The 21,028-nt window shown below is 43.7% G+C and overlaps 1 protein-coding gene across 3 annotated transcripts in view; it reads right to left on the bottom strand.

The window, feature by feature from the left end:
* The window catches only part of Stx3 (syntaxin 3), a 41,811-nt gene that overhangs the window by 16,801 nt on the left and 3,982 nt on the right, over positions 1-21,028 (bottom strand). For all 3 annotated transcript variants that reach the window (XR_009057577.1, XM_057778101.1, XM_057778102.1), the window contains exon 2: positions 7,999-8,082. Coding sequence is in view for 2 of the 3 variants with exons in the window: in XM_057778101.1 (XP_057634084.1) it covers positions 7,999-8,082 (84 nt within the window). In the remaining variant the exon portion in view is untranslated. The remainder of the gene's footprint in view (positions 1-7,998; positions 8,083-21,028) is intronic.

The raw sequence follows: 21,028 nt of genomic DNA, 5'->3' as shown, positions 1-21,028 counted from the left end.
TCATTACAATCACACTGCTCCTCCCTGGGAGGAAAATAATCACTCACCTCGAATAGCAAGGTTTAGATCAGAGTCAAGAAGGTCAGGGAACCCATGGAGAATAACCAGGAGAGACAACTGTTGATGTGGGATTCCCCTCTGAATGCTGTGACTATGTTTCATTACCATTGGTTAATAAAGAAACTACTTTAGCCTATGGCAGGACAGAATATAGCAAGGCAGGAAATCCAAACAAAGATAGAGGGAGAAAAAAGGCAGAGTCAGGCAGACGCCATATAGCTGCTGAAGGAGAAAGATACCAGAATCTTACCGCTATACCACAAGCCAATGAGTTAATTTAAGATGTAAGAGCTAGCTAGAAATATGCCTGAGCCATGAGTCAAATGAATTAGTATAGTTTTGTGTGACTATTCGGATCTGGGTGGCCAGGAAACAAAAAAGCAGTCCCTGTTTACAGATTTCCAATAGTTTATTGTTTTGGGATAAAGCACCATCAGCACATCAGCTCCATCCACAGGCACAGCTGTCTGGGCACCATGGCCCCTGACACAGATGTATAGAGGGGGCAGGAGATGCAGAAGAAACCTCAGCACCCACTGTGCCTCTCTGCCTTATCCCAAAGTGAAAGGGACATCAGCACTGCAACAATTAACCAACAGGAAATTGACCACAACTCCTTATCCGGAGCTTTTTATACAGTGAATAGAAGCACTGCTGATGAAATAAGCCAACCCAAAAGCAGGCTTTTCAAATCACCACTAAATTTGAGGCTAATGCATCTCTTGTGCCTTTTTACTATCTGTTGGTTTTCAGACTATTTACCAAGGATCTGCCAGCAATATGAGACCCTAGATAATACAACTTTAAAAATTAGTATCAGACAGCACAAGTCCAGGGTTCAGCTCCGCCTCTTAGCACTTTTATGACCTTGAACAAGCTTACAGCACATCAAGTACATAATGACAGAATGAATGTTAGATGATAACAATAAATACCAATAGCAATAACAATTGCTCGTTTATTATATGCCAGGCACCATGCTGCCCTTTAAAAGTATGTCTCATTGAATCCTACAGCAATCTTAATGTAACCACTCACAAAAATCTAAGAACATCAAGTCACCTACTCCTGATGGTAGGTGCTGCCAACTAGAATCACCACATGATATTAACCACAGTCATCTCACCGTAAGGAGCAAGTTGTATTTGTCTGTTTCCATTTCCACGCATAAATGTGTATTATGCGTACTTGTGTTTGCAAGAGTATGAACACATACAGGTGCAAATGCATGTGGAGGCCTGCGGTATATGTTGGGAATCATCCTCAATCCCTATGACACCTTATTCATCGAGGCAGGGTCACTCAGTCAAACCCAGCATCCATGGACATGGCTGCTTACTCTAGGGATCCCTATCTCTGTCTTCTGAGGCTTAGAATTACAGGTGGATAGCACGCCTACTTGGCATTTGCATGGGTCCTGGGAATCTGAGCTGTGGTCTTCACACTTGCATGGCAAGCACCTTAACCACTGAGCCATTTCACCGAGCAAGTGGTAGTTATTTTGAAGGCATCAATGGCCTCTTCTCCTGAACCTAATTCTCCAATGGAATTGAAATGACAGAAAACAGAAAGTCCCGGCAGACTGTGGCTAGGTGAGTTGAAAGGCAAAACGAGATGTTTTCTTCTGCTGCTTAAGAACTAGTCTTTGCCTCTCCTAAACTCCTAAGTCCCTAAAGGGGTTTATCATGACTTAGTTTTTCAGCTTCCTTTTCTGGAAGTATGGGAGTATAAAAAGTATGATCTCAGAAATGGACTGACCAATAAAAACACGTTTTCTAAGATAATATTCTCAAATCAACTAAGCCGAAACACTAATCTTCCCTAATCAGAATGTCAGTCATAAAAAGAACAAACATGGTGGATAAAGGAAATACACTGTGGGTAGGATGTGAATTAGTACAGCCACTATGGAAAACAGTATGGCGGTTCCTCGAAAAGCTAAAATCAGAACTGGTATACAACCCTGCTGCACCACTCCCGCAATTAGACCTGGAGGAAATGATGTCAGCACACAGTAGAGACAGCTCACACCCATGATGACTGTGGCAACAGTCACAGTTACAGAGACAGAAAATCAGCCTAAATATCTGCCAACTGATGAACAGATTCTTAAAATGTATGCATATCAGAATATTGAGTCATAAAGAATAAAATACTGTATGAGAAAATTGATGGAACAAGAGGTCATCGTGTTAAGTGAAAAAAAAAATCATATTAAAGTAGTCTCAGAGAGTCAACTAGGTATGTTTCCTCTCATACAGAATTTAGACACACACACATAAATACACACACACAGAAGAGATGAAGGTAGATGAAGCACTACTAGGAACTTAGAAGAAGGACCAAAGGTGGCTTCAAACAGAGTACAGTATACAGATACATGTCATACAAATCTGCTAGTCTGTATACTGTATACATTTTACCATAGCTCCCAGCAAGAAAGGCAAAGTGCAGGAAAGGAAATGGGACAGAGAGGTCAAAAGTAAATCGCCAAGTGACCAGCCAAGGCTTCCTGCCTCACTACTGGAAGATCCTAGAAATCAGAATCTACCAGTTTGCCTACTTCCCTCTCATGCAAATGCCCTACTGAAGGACTTAAGAAGTTCTCAGCCTGCTGGCTTTGACCACATGCCTAGATTTCTAAATTATAGTCACTTTGGGTTTTTTTTTTTTGGTTTTTTTTTTTTTTGTTTTTGTTTTTGTTTTTTTTTTTGTTTTTTTGTTTTTTTGTTTTTTGATTTTTCGAGACAGGGTTTCTCCGTAGCTTTTGGTTCCTGTCCTGGCACTAGCTCTTGAACTCCCAGAGATCCGCCTGCCTCTGCCTCCCGAGTGCTGGGATTAAAGGCGTGTGCCACCACCGCCCGGCTAATTATAGTCACTTTGAAAGGTCCTAGGTTCTAACAAAACTCAAGTCCAAGAAGCAGCAAATCCCTGTGCTTCAAGATTGGTCCCTCTGTAGCTCCTACTGCTCCATCCACACACACCCTCCCTAGCCCACTCTCCAGCCAGCTCTGGAGAACTTGGCCTCTCCTGTAAGTACGACTCAGATGCTTCAAATGCCAACGCCGGGTTTCTCATCTCAGACTAACAGAAAAGACCTCACGACGCCAAATGTGCAGGGTCACTCTCTAAATGTCTGTTTGATGTATGAATGTATGGATACAAGAAGCTTAAAGAAATAAACATGCTTGAAGTTGTGGGGAAAGGTTGTGGTAAAGTGTTTGCCTTGTAAACTTAAGAAGCTGAGTTCAGTTCCCCAGAACTCAGATAAGAACCCAAGGTATAGAGGCATGTCTGTAATCCTAGCACTGGGAAGGCACAGACAGGTAGATGCCAGGTTAGCCTAACTGGTGAGATCTATGCCAATGAAAGACAATTTCTCAAAAGAGGTGGATATTTCTGAGGCTGACCCTAAGGTCATCCTCCAAGTCTCCACACACAGATGCACAAATGTGCAGAAGCATACATATACCAGAGAGAGAGAGAGAGAGAGAGAGAGAGAGAGAGAGAGAGAGAGAGAGAGAGAGAGAAATATGCTTTGTACCCCCAGCAAAATAGTCTCATTTTCTAAGTGCGCCTATAATGAACTGAATGTCATGCCCCCACAAATTCATACATTGATTCTTTATTTATTTTTGTTGTTGTTGCTGCTGCTGTTTTTCTTCTTGTTTTGGGTTTTTCAAGGCAGGGTTTCTCTGTAGCTTTGGTGCCTTTCCTGGAACTAGCTCTTATAGGTCAGGCTGGCCTTGAACTCAGAGAGATCCATCTGCCTCTGCCTCCCAAGTGCTGGGATTAAAGGTGTGCACCACCACCACCCAGTCATACATTGATTCTTAATGTAAAGGAATTTAAATGTGGGCTTTTGTGGGTTACTAGGTCATAAAGATGGATTCCTCATGAATGGGATTAGCTGTCTTTGTCTATTTCCACTTTGTGGGGCCACAGGAAGCTGAAGTACTCTGCAATTTAGAAGAAGGACCCCAACATAATCCAATAATGCTAGAACCCTGAACGCAAACTTTTAGGCTCAAGAACCAAGCAAGAAAGTTTCTATTATCTACAGGTCATCCAAACTACGTACTTTGTGATAGCAGCCCAAACTAAGGAAGACTCCCCAAAAGAAAGCTTTAATGGTACATTTTCCAAAGTGTAGCCACTCAACCTTGCTAATAAAAGCTCCATGTCAGGTCTGTGAAGAGGTAAACACTGAGAGAGCCTAGAAAGCAAGATTCTTCACTACGGGACTTCTTGGAGCCTTTAGGAAGATAATGTGCATTCTAAATATCTGAGAGACGGACAGCAAAATGGCTCAGCGGATAAAGATACTTTCCGTCACCCAGGTTAGATTCTTCAGACCCAAGTGGTCAGAAAGAACCAACTCCCTGAAGTCAAGTCGTCCTCTGACCTACACATGTGCAGAGGCACATGTATACACACACACATACACACAAAATAAATGAAATTAAATTAAGAAAACAGCAGTATCTTTAAACAAATACATTTCTGTCAGAAAAAAAGAAAATTTCTCAAATACATGATCACAGAGGTTTATGGCTTCTTATATTGCCATCCAGAATGAGTACTCTTATTGACCAAACAGCCACGCCCAACTCCTGCCCTACTGCTTAGTAACAGTTCCTGGCTGTGCTTGGGCAGCAGTATGGCCATCTCTACAAGATGTATCATGCTAGGCTCTACCATAACCCTGGTGATCTTATCTCTCTGTGAAGTATTCACTCTCTTCCAACAAAAGCTGATCATGACAATTTACCCAGTACTAACTAGGAAAATAAGACTTTACTCACAGACCAAACCCCACCATCCTTCTACACTGAGGAATACTGCCTCTTCAGGACCCTACTGTGGTTCAGGAGAAGAGGGGAAACACGGGTACTAGAGAAGATTCCTCCTCGTAGAGAAGATATTCTTTAGTGCACGTGAGGCTCCAGGACAAGACTGTAGTGACCAGACAATATCTTCTGACATTAACTCAAATCCACCTCCGCCACTGAGTATTGTATTTCACTGTCCACAAGTGTTGTTTGACCTCACTATGAGTCCTTGACTTATAGGTCACACTCACCCACAAACAGGGTTAGAGCTGTGGAGGCTTATAGTCATCTTTCCAGTCAGGTCAACACACACTCAAGTTAGCTCTTCAACCCACTTCTTAATCTCACAGATGAGCAGGCATGAATGGTCAGGCTCCATTCCACTCTACTCAGGGGAACTCTGGGGGACCACTTTTCCACACCCACAATCCAGATGGTGGGAAGCCCCTGAACTGCCCCATGAAAAAGATGTCTCTTGTTTCTTTCCAGGAGAATGAATAGATAAATACAGAAAACAGTAGACACGGAAACTCTGGGACAGTAAGACTGGGGAGCAGGGGGTGTTAAGTACTATTCAATGAGTGCATACATGCCTGGCAATGTCCTGGATATGTTATGAGCATAATCGAACCCAACAAATATCACCCTATGGGAATCATTGTATAACAGATCCCACTTTACAGATAAGGAAAACAAGGCTCAGCAGGCTAAAGAACATTCACAAAATCAATAGCTGGTCAGAAGTGAACTGAGATCTGAACCTAAAGATTCTCAGTTCCAAAGCCAGCGTTTCTGGTCTTGATACACTCCTGCCCCACCCCCATGCTTCTACTACTCCATATTGCTGTAACTCAACCCTGTAAGGCCCTCTTCATGCCCAAAGTACACACAAATCTGTAGGCACATGTGACTTTAGAAACACAAGCCAGTAGCATCTTGTTCTCTCTATCACCACTAGAATTAAGACAATTAAGAAAATTATAAGAAACAACAAATTTCACCAATATGAATCAAAGGCCTAAAGAAGCAATAATTTGGTTTTATTCCTAGCTGTGACCCTAAGGTTGACAATGTATTTATATAATTTTAAATAAGAAAAGACATCATTAAAATGTTGTCATGCTTCTTGCTAGCCCCATAATGGCCCCCTCAATCAAAAAATCTCTTTCCTTGTTCTCATCCCTATCCGTCCTCGATCTTGACTATCCGTTCCCTCAAGTTCTCCTCCTCCCTCCCCTTCTCCCCTCCTCTTCCTCTTCTGCCCTCCCTTCTCCCCATACCCCATGCTTCTAATTTTGTCAGGGGATCATTTCTATTTCCCCTTGTCAGGTAGATAAATATATGTTTTCCTTAGGGTTCACCTTGTAACTTAGCTTCTCTAGGGTCATGAACTATAGGCTTGTTATTCTTTGCTTTACAGCTAGTATCCACTTATGAGTGAGTACATACCGTGCTCATCTTTCTGGGTCTGGGTTACCTCACTCAGGATGTTTTTTTTTTCTACCTCCATCTATTTGTATGCAAATTTCAAGACGTCATTGTTTTTTACTACTGAGTAGTACTCCATTGTGTAAATGTACCACATTTTCTTTATCCATTCTTCCATTGAGGGGCATCTAGGTTGTTTCCAGGTTCTGGCTATTACAAATAATGCTGTTATAAACATAGCTGTATAAATGTCCTTGTCGTATGAGGGAGCCATTATGGGGCTAGCAAAAAACCTGACACTAGAGAAATTCCCAGGTATCCACAAGGATGACCCCAGCTAAGACCCTAGAAATAGAGGAAAGGGTGCCTGAACTGGCCTTGCCCTGTAGTCAGACTGATGAATATCATAAATGTCACCTTAGAACCTTCATCCAGCAACTGACGGAAGCAGAGGCAGAGACCCGCAGTGGAGCACTGGGCTGAGCTCCCAAAGTCCAGTTGAAGAGTGGGAGGAGTGAGAATATGAGCAAAGAGGTCAAGACCATGATGGGTTCACCCACTGAAACAGTCTACCTGAGCTAATGGCAGCTCACCAACTCTGGCCAGACAGGAAAGGAACCAGCATGGGACCAAACTAGACCCTCTGACAGTCATATGGCTGGGACAGACTGTGGGGCCACTGGCAGTGGCACCAGCATTTATCTCTACTGCTTGTACTGGCTTTTTGGGAACCCATTCTCTTTGGATGGATTCCTTGCTCAGCCTAGATATAGTAGGGAGGGCCTTGGACCTTCCCTAAAGCAATGTGCCTTACCCATTCTGAGGAGTGGATTGGATGGAGGAGAGGGGTAGGAATGGGAGGAGGGGAGGGAGTGGGAACTGTACTGGTATGTAAAATAAAAAAAAGATTGCTTTCTTTTTTTAAAAAATATAAAAAAAAACTTTTAAAAAATGTCATGTACTTAAGACTTCTCAAGTCTATCTTCAATTACATATAATTTACCCTCTGCTTACCTTTTAAAATTTGTTTAGTTATTTGTTTATTTTATTTTATGTGTATGAGCATTTTGTCTGCATGTATATGATGTGTACAAAGTGCAAACCTGGTGCCCACAGGGGCAAAAAGAAGATACGGGATTCCTGGCAGTGGAATTACAGATGGTGTGAGTCACCACGTGGGTGCCGGGAATCAACCCTGGCTCCTCTAGAGCAGTGGTTCTCAACCTTCCTAATGCTGTGATCTTTAATATAGTTGCTCATGCTGTGGTAACTCCCAACCATAACATTATTTTCCTTGCCACTTTATAACTGTAATTTTGCTACTGTGATGAATCATCATGTAAATATCTGTGCTTCCCACTGGTCTTAGGTGACCCTGTGAAAGGGTGGTTCAGCCTGGGGTCCTGACCCCCAGAGTCAGAACTGCTGCTCTTGAAGTACAGCCAGTACTCTTAACCACTGAGCCATCTCTCCAGCCTCTTTCCCCTGACTTCCGTAGTAAGATGTAAAGTCTAGATACTCCCAAGAATTGAAAACAGAATCTCCCTGGAACAATTCTGCCTGCCCATCTGTTCCCTTGCCAGCATTGAAAGATCTAAGGTTTCTTTATTCTTACTGAGGAAACTGTGTTTCCTTGTAGACATTCAGAAAAAAAAAAAAACACAGGAAGGCTGCCCACCTCAGAAAAGAACTCATCCATGAAGGCTGTATTGTCGATAGCAATCTCAACGTCGTCCGTGTCGCCATCCTGTGTCAGCTGCTTCTGTAAGAGACCAGAGCAGCCAGAGTGAGAAGAAAGACACAACCAATAGCCACTGTTATTGACAGAGTTATATTTAAGCATACATACACACAGAGAGACAAGATACATAGATAGATGATAGATGAAAGATAGATGCATGTATGCCTATACATCTCTCTCTCTGTATAATTATATCATATATAATTCTTTAAAATGAATAAAATTTTTTTGTCTGTAATTAAATCCAAACTCTACCACCTCTTGACTTTGTACAAAGCAGGAAGGAAGGGACAAGCAAGTCACTACTCAGCTTGTTGAGCCTGGGGTTCCTTAACTGTCAAAAACTAATAGCACTACTTTATAAAGTTAGCTAAGAAATAAGTGAGATTATCTGGGCCATAGTACCTTTAAACCTACCCAGTACTGGGGAGGCAGAGGCAGATGGATCTCTGAGTTTGAGGTCAGCCTGGTCTACAAAGCAGTTGGGTAACATCACGGATACAAAGAGGAACCCCATTTGCCAAAAAATCATAATAAACAAATAAATGAGATAATGAACACAAAACATCTGCACAGGATCTAGTATGCTATATACTCAACATTAGGGCCTTGGTTGTTCATTTGTCTTGTTTTGCTTTGTTTTATACTTGGGGGTTGGGGGGGGTCAAAACCTAGGCCTTCACAGGCATTAGGAAAGTGCTCTGTCACTAAACTCCACAGCCAGACTAACCTTGTTGCTACTAGTGGTAGGATTTCAGTAATTTATTCTAGCTGTAGAACCTAAAACTAAGAAAGGTTTAGTAGCAGGCAGATTCTAACCTACGAATGCTGTTTAAACAAGTTTCAAGCAGTTCCTTCAAAGCCTGAGCTGCAGAGCCTCACAGCTGGAGTAAAGATGTTCCTGTGTTTAGAAACCACCTACTGCAAAGAAAAGCATGCTGTTCCCTATCCAGGAAGGAAGTTCTTCCCCAGGCCCCCTCCACCAACCTCAGAGAGTGCAAACCTTCTCAACCTCATTTGCCTTCCTCCTCAGAATTACAAAAGGGCTAAGTAGAAGTGACTCCATTCCCACCCAGCAACAAAAGCCTGATCTGTTTCCACATTCCTCCTAACTGCTCTCTCCCAGACCAGGGCTATACAGGGACTGCTGGCTTCCAAGCACTCAGAACACTGACCTTTGAGAGTGGAGCTGGGGCAGAGGAGACCCCACACTTGCTTCATCACGCCCTTCAACAGCATACAGCCTTCTACACCACCCTCAACAGCTGGAAACTCCACCAGCAAAGGAAAAGGCCAGGCCCACATTACCTGTCACCACCCCCACAAATCCGAACAATTTCCACAGAAATTTGTGGCCCTGGGAAATCTCTCCAAGGGTCTTTCCAGCAGCTGATTTTCTGTCTGCTCTGAGACAGTCAGCTCCCAAACTCAATAGCTACCTTCAAGAGAGGGGCTGAATCTGAGGGTCCTCCTACTCAGTCCACCGCTATCTCCTAAAAAACTCAGCTGATTACATCCTCCTGACACCCAAGATCATACAATGACGCTTATCTCCTAGGACCAAAATCCCTCTACCCAAAACAGCACACAAGGGCCTTTAAAGTCCAGCCACAGGCACACTTCTCCCCCATTGCATTCCTGAGATCAACCACTTAAGAATCCTTCCAGTCCCTAGGCACATCCTTCCTTTCAATGTAATATCTTTCTTTCCATGCTGCCACACAGGATTTTAACCAAAAATGCATCTGTCCAACTACCAAAATCTTAGTCATCTTCAAATTCACTTCAGACATCCTGATACCTGTCTCTCCCATGCAAAATTCAAAACCTCCCTTAAGCTCCTGCCACTCTGTAAAGACCTTCCATAGCAACCACCATAGTCTACTGTCATCAGTCTGCACCCAGTGATCATAAATCCCCGGAGATCAAGGTTACCATGTGTATCTGTTAGAATACATTCATTGGTGTGTCTGCCTGCCAGCCCAGCGTACCTTCCATGGAAAGCTCTTTCACCCTTCCTACCTGATTTTGGGAAGACCATGGGATCACTCAAGCTCCCTAAGGAATCTGTGCTGTGAGAAGAGCCTGAAGGGAATGGAGCCTAGTGAACCAATGGCGGCACCCTCTTCTCCTAAGCCCCACTTCCCTTGGCTGCAGGCAGAGTCTGCAGATCTCCCCTTGTATTCTTCAGTTAGCTCATGGGCTCTGTTGCTTATGAGCCTTATCATCTGCAATCAAAGTGCAACACCATAATTGCTGTAGTGGTGTTTGAATAAGAACAGCCCTCATAGGCTCATATATTTGAATGCTTAGACATCAGGGAGTGGCACTATTTGAAAGGATTAGAAGGACTGGGTGTGCCCTTGTTGGAGGAAATGTGTCACTGGAGCTAGACTTTGAGGTTTCAAAAGCCCATGCCAGTCACTCTTTCTCTCTCTCCCTCTCCCTCTCCCTCTCTCCCTCCCTACAGATCTGGATGTAGAACTCTCAGCTACTTCTCCAGCACCATGTCTGCCTGAGTGCCACCATATTCCCCACCCTGATCCACCATGATGATAACAGACTAAACCTCTGAAACTGTAAGCAGGCCCCCAATTAAATGCTTTCTTTTATAAGAGTTGAATTGGTCATGATGTCTCTTCACAGCAGAACAGTGACTAAGACACCTGTCAATAATTTATTTCATGTTTCCCAGTATTTAACAGAAATTGAATCGCTTTGAGATGAATGCATTCACAGTAGCCTGCAGCCTCATTCACAGTAGCCTGCAGCCTCAATTCACATATCAGTTTCTAATGTTTGAGACAAAATGTTCCATTACTCAAACACCCAACCTTCTCAGAGGTCTCAACAGGATCTTCTCTCCAGGGAAGATGCCTGCATATTTCCTTGAAAACACAAAGTCATTCTTCCTCGATGAAGTTAGTAAGCTTTTGTCAAGAACATCCTTTTTTAAAGGATTTACTAATCTGCTTTATGTGCATGGATGCTTTGCCTGCATGCATGTCTATGTAACACTTGCATATAGTGCCCAGGGATAGCAGTAGAGGACATTGTATCTACTGGTACTAGAGTAACAGACAGCAGTGAGCCATCAAGACGGTGCTAAAAATGGAACCAGGGTCCCCTGTAAGAACAGTACACGATCTTAACTGCTGAGCCATCTCTCCAGCCCCAAGAATGATCTTTCCTAAGAGGTGGCCTAGCAGTTCCAAGGGAAGAGACGTCAAGTATGTATCTGATACATATATACACACAGATACAGCCACATGATGTCAACTCAGTGTCCAAACTGGCACACATGCTAAGGAAGCAGGAAGAAGCTACCTCATGAATGGATCAAGGATCGTTTCCAGAAGCTGGAAACAATGGGCACTTAATGGTTATGATAACATGAGCTTCTAAGACTAGATAGTGTACAAGAACTGCAAAATGCCCAGGATGGCTCTTGGCTTTGAGCAGCTTGAGACAAATGGCTGGTCCACCTTTAGTGAGAGAGTTAACTAGGAAAAGAAAAGATAGTCCTTGGTGACCTACAAACTCAGTCCAGCACCTGTTACCATTCAATCTGTGAGACCTTGCTCAAGCCTAATTTTTTTAAAAACGTTGTTGATACTAACACCACACACTTTATTACTTATATGACAACTGAAGAAATCACATATGGAAATCTTTTAGCACAATACCAAGCTCCCCCCTAACCAGCACCTGCCAGGTGTCAATTTCCACATCACCTAGCATTAGAGACGTAGGCATAGAAAAACAGAATCCCTGTGAGGAGGAAGAGACCATCCCCTTCCCCTTCCTAAAGGCTGCAACTGTAAGATAGTTCTGCTGGGGCAACATAAACCAGGATTATAATGTGGTCCTATCACGATAGTCACTGAACCCCTAATACATGGTTTAACATCTCTGAGCCTCCTTTCTTTCATCTATAAAGCAGAAACTATGACACAGGACCTTGCTTGAGTAGCAGGCTCTGTGCCACTGCAACAACCTCCCCAACCACTTCATAAAAGGTCTGCTCTTTAAAATGCTTTAGAAGATGACTATGCCTGTCTTAGAGTCACAGTCTCCCTGTTTGGTACCAAGCACTTTCTGTCACAACCAACCTGATCCTACATCTCCTGCACATGCCATGTTTACTCCTGCTACTGGGCTTTCTACCGGTACCATGGTCCTTCATGGTGCTCGTGTGTGTGTGTGTGTGTGTGTGTGTGTGTGTGTGTGTGGTGGTTTGAATAGGTATGGCCCTCACAGACTCGTGCTAGACTCATAGGGGGTGGCATTATTAGAAGGTATGGTCCTGTTGGAATAGGTGTGGCCTTGTTGGAGGAAGTGTGTCACTGTGGAGGCAGGCTTTGAGGTCTCAAATATGTTGCCTGCAGATCAAGATATAGGACTTTCAGCATGTCTGCCTGCATGCTGCCATGTCCCACCATGATGATAATGGACTAAATATCTGAAACTGTAAGCCAGTATGAATTAAATATTTTCCCTTATAAGAATTGCCATGGTCATGATATCTCCTCACAGTAACAGAAACCCTATGACTCTGTGTGTGTGTGTGTGTGTATAGTGACTGTATATGTGTATATACATATACATACACATATATAGTATGTAAATAGACATATAAGATAATGTGTATATAGTGACTATATGTCTAATTGTATATGTATATAGACATAGTCATATATACATTATATTTATAGTGTCTATATGTCTATATGTGTGACTGTGTATGTATATACATATAAAAGTTATATTGCACTATAGTGTTTATATATTTCTATATACATATATAGTCATTATGTATACATTATGCAGTTTATACATAAATGAGCTCAATAAAGCTATATAATCTATATATAGACTATATATAATGCACGTATATACATATATGTGTATATGTGCGTGTGTATATATATTTGTGTGTATGTATATGTGTGTGTGTGCTCAATAAAGCACTGTACATAAATGCTACTTCTCAACAGCCTTACTGAAAGTCTAAGGGTCTTTAAGGTAAAATGTGAGACAATGGTCTGTACCCTGTCACTTGTATTTTAAATAAACACTGATTGGCCAGTAGCCACACAGGAAGTATAGGCAGGGCAACCAGGCAGGAAGTAGAGGTGGGGCAACGAGAACAGGAAAATTCTAGGAAGAGAAAAGCTCAGTCTACAGTCGTAATCCAGAAACAGAGAAAGCCAGTCACAGAGCAAGCAAGATGTAACTGCCTCACTAAAAAAGGCACCAAGCCACATGGCTAACACAGATATATAAGATATAATTAGTTAATAAGAAGCCTGAGCTAATAGGCCAATCAGTTTATAATTAACATAGGCCTCTGTGTATTTTCTATGGGACAAAAACCTGGGTCAACAATAAAATGGGCCTTTTGGAGCTAAACGCAACGTTAAGAGTGCCCAACGCTAATGGGATTACTATAGATTCTGGATGTCCATCTTCTCAGGCAGAGCTCTTCCCATGTATAGCCTCTAAATATATAAAGTAACAACAACATTTAACCTACATCAGAAAATGCAAGGAAAAGGCCACGGTCATGTGTCACCTGACATCACTGGACCCAGAACCATCTTCTGGCGTCTCTACAAAGTACCCCAGGAAGGGGCTCTTTTTCTTCTGATACCTGTGGCTGTGGTAAATCCGGGTTCCTCGGGGTCTGCACCCAAACCCCGGCAGAGGCAAGGAAAACACACTCTGCCCTTTATCCTTGGCTCACATGACTAAGCCTAACCAAGAGAACATCAACATCACTATCAAAGAATCAAGACATGTGGTAATGAAGATGTTACAGTAACTGAAAGTTCAACCACGGGAAGAAAAGTGTGCAGGAGAACCACAAGCCCAGCCACTCACTTCCTCCTGATAACTTCTCCTGTGGGGAGATGAAAGATATCACCAACGACTCAGGAAACAGCAAGTTACCCGAGGATTCATCTCCCCTTCTCAAGCCTAGTGTACTCCAAATATCAAAGACAAAGGCTAATGCTGACTCCTTCTGCACAGAGTAGCGAATGTTGAGGAGCCTCAAACTACAGATTGTCTTTTTCTCAGAGGCCTTCTCTACCACCCTCTGTCTGTCTGACCATTGATCATTCTTCATCAGCTCATATAAAAGATAAATTTATTTGCCCCCTATAGCCACTACTAGGTACTTGGTGGCCAGGCACCCTTACCATTTTTTGCACATCATATCTACAAATTCCATCTACATGCTGTAGCTAAGAAACTGGAGGTCTGAAGTTAAGTCAGTCAAGGTCTTACAGCTACTGGTTGCAGAGCCCACAGCTTGGGCATCAGGCCTCTGTCCTAAGCCCTTCTTACTGCAGTGCTTCCTGCTCAAAGGCTACCACCAGCAGCAGCCTGGAACAAGAAATTGGCAGCCCAGGCATGCAGAATATACCCTGAGCTGTGAAATTGGAGCTGTAGACCTTGGCCACAATACAGGTCTTTATTAAACATTGGTTTTTCTCACCAAGTAAGGAGCTGAGCTCTCCACTGTGGCCTGGGAGAACGCCCAGGATACCTCCCATGTTCCTCAGAACCACCCAGCATCTTCAAGTAAAGGGAGCCCAGCAGGTGGACTCCAGGGCCCCCTGCCTCTTCAGTGTGCAGTTTTTCCTTCACTGGGACTTGGAAGAGAGGGAGATAGGGACGTAGAAAATCACTAAAGTAGACAGCAGCTAAGAAGTGAGTAGAGAGATGAATCAAGAGAGGAGAGGGGACTAGAATTAGGGGGCTAGTAAAGGACTGAGGGAAGGCGCCCTCCTGGCAAGCACGGAACATGAATTGTTCTATCTTCTCCCCTGGTTGAAACGGTCCTTTACTCCAGACACAGACTCTGCCCTATAAACCCAGTTTTCTCCTGACCCGTGTGATTCAGAGGGACGATGACATCCCCCTTTTCTTATCCCTGCTGTCCACTTCTCAAAAGCTGCCTCCTCTAGAACCAGGGTCTGGGGACTTCCAAAGACAGACACCACTCACCATTCACAGAGCACCTGACATATGGACGTATGCATACAGGGAATATGATGGCCCAACCTGAGTACCCTGCCCCTCTTCTTTGATTAAAGACTCAGAAATTCTAAGCGAGTATGTGGGCTCTCAGTGGGTACCCAGTGCTCTCTTCCTCCACTGAAACACCAGATGACCCTTTTCCAATGCCCAGTTCTCTCATAGACAGTTTTCTTTATTAACAAACCGTCCCTGAGAGAACACTTCCTCTTTTCACTGAGTTGCATCTTCTGCATAGAATAAAGAGGAAATCGGCAGACAATGATACCCGCGGTGTGCCTCCTGCTTTTCCTTTCAACGTCTTGTTCTACCTGAGCAAATGAAGGCAAAACATTGGCCCTACCTGAAAGGAGGAGACACCGAGGAATAAAGTCACCATCAGATTAGTTCAAGACCAGCCAGTCAGATGTCAAGAGCCAAAGTCCCCAGGACTCTCGCTCGTACTTTGTCACAGCAATGACAGTAGATGATAACTATGTATATCTGTCACAGGTACTTCCATGACTTCAAACCTGTTATTTTGGTCACATACCAACCCTGAGGGACAAATATTACTTTCCCCACTTTCAGATAGGGTAACTGCTAATTAGGTTAATTAATTCATCCAAAGCAATTTAGACATTGAACGGCATCATTAGGACTCTACTCTAGCAGACTGCGCCTGAAAGTGCCTCTCTGCAGTCTCAATGACAAATCTCCACCTATTTCAGAGGATGCTACAACATCCATAAAACTAAGCTAGGTGGGCCCGTAATCTCACATGAAAGGGGTATCATGCATGTATTCCTGCCTCTGTCCATGAATTTGGAGACACAGGTACATCTGGCTTCTGTGGTGAAGACCCAGCATGGCACTTCACAGCTATGATCTACCATCCTGAACAGGTTACTTCTCTCTGCCTCAGTTTTCTCAGCTGTAACATGGCCAGCACACTCTGCTCACAAAATTCCTATTAGCTATTACATGCGAAGTGTGCAGAGCAGCACGGGGCACGCATTCCGTGTGACTCCAATGCCAGTTTTCAGAAGTGATGGGTGAGGAGAGAAATTCAGACAATCGGAATTCAGTTCATGTATTTGAAGCCTTTCACTTTTCTTCTGTATGAGTTTGAAACAAGACTCTCTGATTTGTGCTCCAGCACCTCTCTCACAAATTTACCACTCTTATTATCATTCATTTAATACTTTGTCCTTTCTGTTTTGACTTTTATTGTGTTATTTAGAAAGAAGTTATTGAAATTCCAACCAGCGTAAACTGGAAGACTATTGCTATACTGTTATTCTAAGACTATCACTGACTCATAGCTTATGGAATTGAATCGTTTCTTGGGTCTTAGTATAGGGTCAATATTTCTTAATATTCCATATATGTCTCAAATGCCTTCCACTCTGTTTGTTAAAACAAACACTGAAAACCCCATTCCCACATGCTGACTTATGACCACCTGGTTTTGCTTTTCAAGACCTAAGCTAGATCCAGAGTAGAACACTGAACATTTTCATGAAAGGAAGGAAGTGAAGGGAGGCCTTCTGGGTAGACGTTACAGCTATAAAAATTAGGAAGCTTAATTCCTTCAGAATCACCTGGCTAATAAGGAACAATGCTCATTCTGGACTTCTCTTTGATATGATCTAAGCTTCCTTACTGCATTAACTTAGAAGGGGATCTCAAGGTTTCATAACGAACCACCACACCCAGAAGACTCTCCTCCTCCCCTACAGGCTTATGTGTTCCTGCATTCATCCTACCAGAAGAACATCTGATGCTTGCCAAGTAATGGTCCAAGTGTTGGAGACTCACAAGGCAAACTCAGCATCCCTGGCTCTCCAGGTTCTCTCCAGCTAAACTGGGAGACAGCTGGGCAAACAGATGACTACAGTACCACATGAGGAGAGGAGCAGCAATTATAATGAGAAATTATACACAGAAGACAGGGTGCCCAACCTCACCCAAACATGAGAGCCTTTCAGAGAGGGGAGCTTCTAAGAGAGTGCATGCAGAACAACATTTGAGAAAACTGAGTTGATTTACCCAGAGGAAATTTCCAGCAAGACCAGTCTGAGTGAGAACACCACGCCCTGCATTCACTCTCATCCTTCAAGCCAGGACAGAAAACTCTTCTTCCTCCTTCTGAGCTCAGCTTCCCTTTAGGTCTTTCAACCCCTGACCCAGCTTCCTATCTCTGACTCTCTTCCTCTCCCTCCAGTCCAGAGAGGAAGAAAAAACAGACAAGGTTTCTTCCCTCCTCGAATCCGCTCCTCTTTCCCAGCATGATCCTTCTACAGCCTTCACATCACAGCCGAGCAGGCAGCGTTGACTGAGCACTGAGAGGAAGGCTCTCCTCGGGTGTGCACTTCCTATCTACCACGGCATGCAATCCCTGCACTATCTTCCAGGGACTAATGCTGAAAGATGCCAAGCTACCCTGCCAAGAGTTGTGTTCCTGAGCCAGGGGAACCTGTTCTCAACCTACCCCTCCCCCCACTCCAGCTGCAGCATGCAGTCCTGGCCCAGAGACATGCATTTCCAACTGTAAAGTGGATGTCATGCCAACAAAGTCATGTCAAACCAGGAAGGACCAAGAAACTGTGTCAGGACAGAGGAAGCTGAGGAGTATGAGAAGTGGACACAATGAGGTGTCCTGGCTTAAATCCTAGAACAGAAGAGGGATTTATAGTGGTATAACAAAAACACCCACATAAAGCCTGGTGCTTAGTGAGGAACCTTGTGCCAGTATCACTTTTTTTGTTTGATGAATGTACATTAAAAAGTGAGACGTTAACAGGGGTGCAACTGGACGAGTAGAAAGGATCTCTCTGTATTATCCTTGATGAATCTGAAAGCATTTTGAAAGAAAGAATTTAAAGAACTAAACAAACCTCATGCCACACCAAGCTGCCCTAACCCAGACAGCTGGCATACCCAGACAGTACACGCTCTACTAATCTCTTTAGGTGGGAGCTGAACTTCACTCTGTCTCCACACACTGGGAAATGTTGCCACAGAAACAGCCAAAGGCCACAAAGCAGGTGACCTAACAGGAAAGACAGTGGTGGGAGAAAGCTGAAGAGGGCCATACACAAAGGAGAATCTGCGTAGAAGTAAAGCTGTAAACAGCATAACTCCATTCACTTACTGAATGGCTTAGTACCCAGTGGTTTACACTTCAACTGGGAAGGAAATAAATGATGTATGTGTGTGGTCTGCTTTCTTCCAGGGCCCCAGACCTGACAGGACTGGAAGCTTCTCAAACTACAATACTAGCACCATATGGTTATGTTTGTATCAACAAAACAAAGAAATGAGGGTGTCAGGGAATGCACAGTTACATACTTAACCTGGGAAGCTTTCCCATAGTGATGATGCCACAGCCTAGCCTTAGGGGATGAGAAGGATTTTACCAGGGGAAAAATGAGGTTTTCACTTAGGTATCCACATGGCCACCATTGTCTTTCCTGATCAAAGACAGCCTCTGTGACATCCTGACACTGGAGTTTTGATAAAGGGAAGAGCCTTGGAATTCATCTGCCTTGGGGATGAACCAGTGACTTCTGGCCTCATTAGCTAAGTTATGGATTCCCTGAGTAAACGTTCCACTCCAATCAGGTAAAGTATCACCTACCACAGGGAGTGGAACAAGAAACGTCAACCACAATAATGAGTAAGGGATGTGTCAGTGTGTAAGAGCAAGCTGATGCGGACCAGCAGGCAGAGAAGGTGTACATGTGACTACCATGCAGGATGCTGGGTGCTGGGACCCCAGAGGCCTTCCACGATCTCCTATGGCTTGGGGGAAGGAGGTACACAGGCAGTCTGTGGTCTGACACAGTGTGGGAAGATAGCTCAAAGAGGCAAAACAAACAGGCTCATTCTTGATCCCACCACTTCCCGGCTGACGATGGATCTCAACCAAACCCAAGCCTCACAGCCTTCACCTGTAAAGCAGAAATGACAGACACTGCCACCTCCCCTTGTGGAACTGAGAGGACTGGAGAGAAGGTGTGCCAGGCATTAACCCAAAATCCTGCCCAGTAATAATCTGCTCAATAAGAGATACTTGCCATAGTTCACATGACAAGTATTTGAGTCACCACCCTTAAAGAGATGACATAGAATACAAAGAGTAATTCATGAAGAAGACTAGTGAAGCTGTGCACAGTAGCTCACAACTTCAATCCCAGCGGTTAGAAGGCACAGGCAGGCAGATCTCTCTGAGTTCGAGGCCAGCCTGGTCTACACAGTGAGTTCCAGGAGAGCCAGGACTAGACTGTCTTGAAAAAAAAAAAAAAAAAAAGATAATGAAGTTAGCGGACAGTGGTTTTAAACCTACTCAGTGGTAATAATTTTTTTTTTTTTTTAAAAAAAAAGCACTAACTTACTTAGTTGCAAAACAAGACAAAGCTCATGCAATGGCTGGGCTAGACTAGGTTGCAGTTAGGGAATGAATTAATCCTCTAAAGAATGAATCTGGGGAGCGGGGCAGGAATAACAACATAGGAAGAAAGCACTGGGGAGGGAGAGAGGACAGTACGGACCTCTCCTGCCAGTCCCCTAACCTCCCCCAAGCTCACGGGAATAAAAATAAAATTAATCCCTTTTCTCATCCCAGCATTTTCTCTCTGGGCTCCAGCTGATGGGTCTATAATCCCCACTCAATCCCCGTCACTCTCATCCCGGCTTCTGTCTACCGACAGCAAAACAACCCTCCCTGGCACAGCGAGAGATGCCGAGGGAAGCCAGACGGGGCGGAAATCCCATTACTAAAGAAAAACGGGATCTCAGCAAAGGGCAAGTTGGTATGTTAAGATTTATTATGATCCAAAGCCCAGAGTGCGGACAGGCAAACACTCACTGCCTAAATTTGCTTTAATACAGAGGTGAAGCCCCTGATTTCTGAGAGGATTACAGCACATTACCCTAAGGGGAACTCTGTGCCCACGGAGATCCGGAACTCCTGGTGGGGAAGGACGGGGCAGGCCTTTGGGTAGCAGCAAGACCAAGACAGGCAGAGTCAAAGGTTAAGCCTAGACTGTTGAACGACTGATTCATTGCTGTCCCCTAATGGTCTTGGTCTTAGAAGGTCCAATACATCCAAGTCATTTTAGTTTTGTTTGTAGGTCTCTGGGGGGCTCAAAGTCTTGACCTTGATTCTATACATCACTGGCTACTCTGTTTTCATTATGAGCTTGGCTTTATTTTGTTTCTCTTTCCATGAAATATATTTGTTTTCCCAACTTGACCAATTACTCTTTAAGATAAGGACTTTGTACAATAATTCTGCCAAACCTCTTATGCAGCTAAAAAATTCTGATTATGCAGGACAAGATTACTATAAACACACACACACACACACACACCACTACACCCCTCTTTGGATGATAACATGCATGTTTTTATGTTCTAGATGCTTTTATATATGAAGCACCCACCAAAGGGAGAGAAAATCTAGGATCCACATTGTCTTCCAAATAACTTCTATTTACACCTGAAGAGACTATATTAGATTTGAAGAGGGACCTCCACTGAAAAACTCTGCTGGGAACAGCACCCCCAGACTCATCTCCTGTCTCCTAGAGGCCAGTCAGCAGGGTCTTCCAGTAGTTGCTTCTATCACAAGAATTACACGTCATGTTGTCTAATTCTCTGTTCTTTCTACCCAACTGTGAACTTCCTAAGCACCAGAAACAAATGCTGCTTGATACTACATCCCAGCATCTACTGGGGGCTTGGCACACAATAGGCACTTAGCAAATGTTTACTGAATATAAACAGGAGCACACAAAAGGTTTCTTGGCCAGAAGCTGTCCAGTAGAGTCAAAGTTCAGCTAGTAAGAAGTGGGTGAGAAGGGCCGGGAGCAGTCAGTGCACATTCCCAGCAAACTTCCAGATCAACAAGAAAACACTGATGGCCCCGAGAAGAGTC

Source organism: Chionomys nivalis, chromosome 8, assembly GCF_950005125.1.
Source record: "Chionomys nivalis chromosome 8, mChiNiv1.1, whole genome shotgun sequence".
NCBI lineage: Eukaryota > Metazoa > Chordata > Mammalia > Rodentia > Cricetidae > Chionomys > Chionomys nivalis.
The sequence above is the reverse complement of the archived record's forward strand: the minus strand, read 5'-3'. Positions and strand labels throughout refer to the sequence as shown.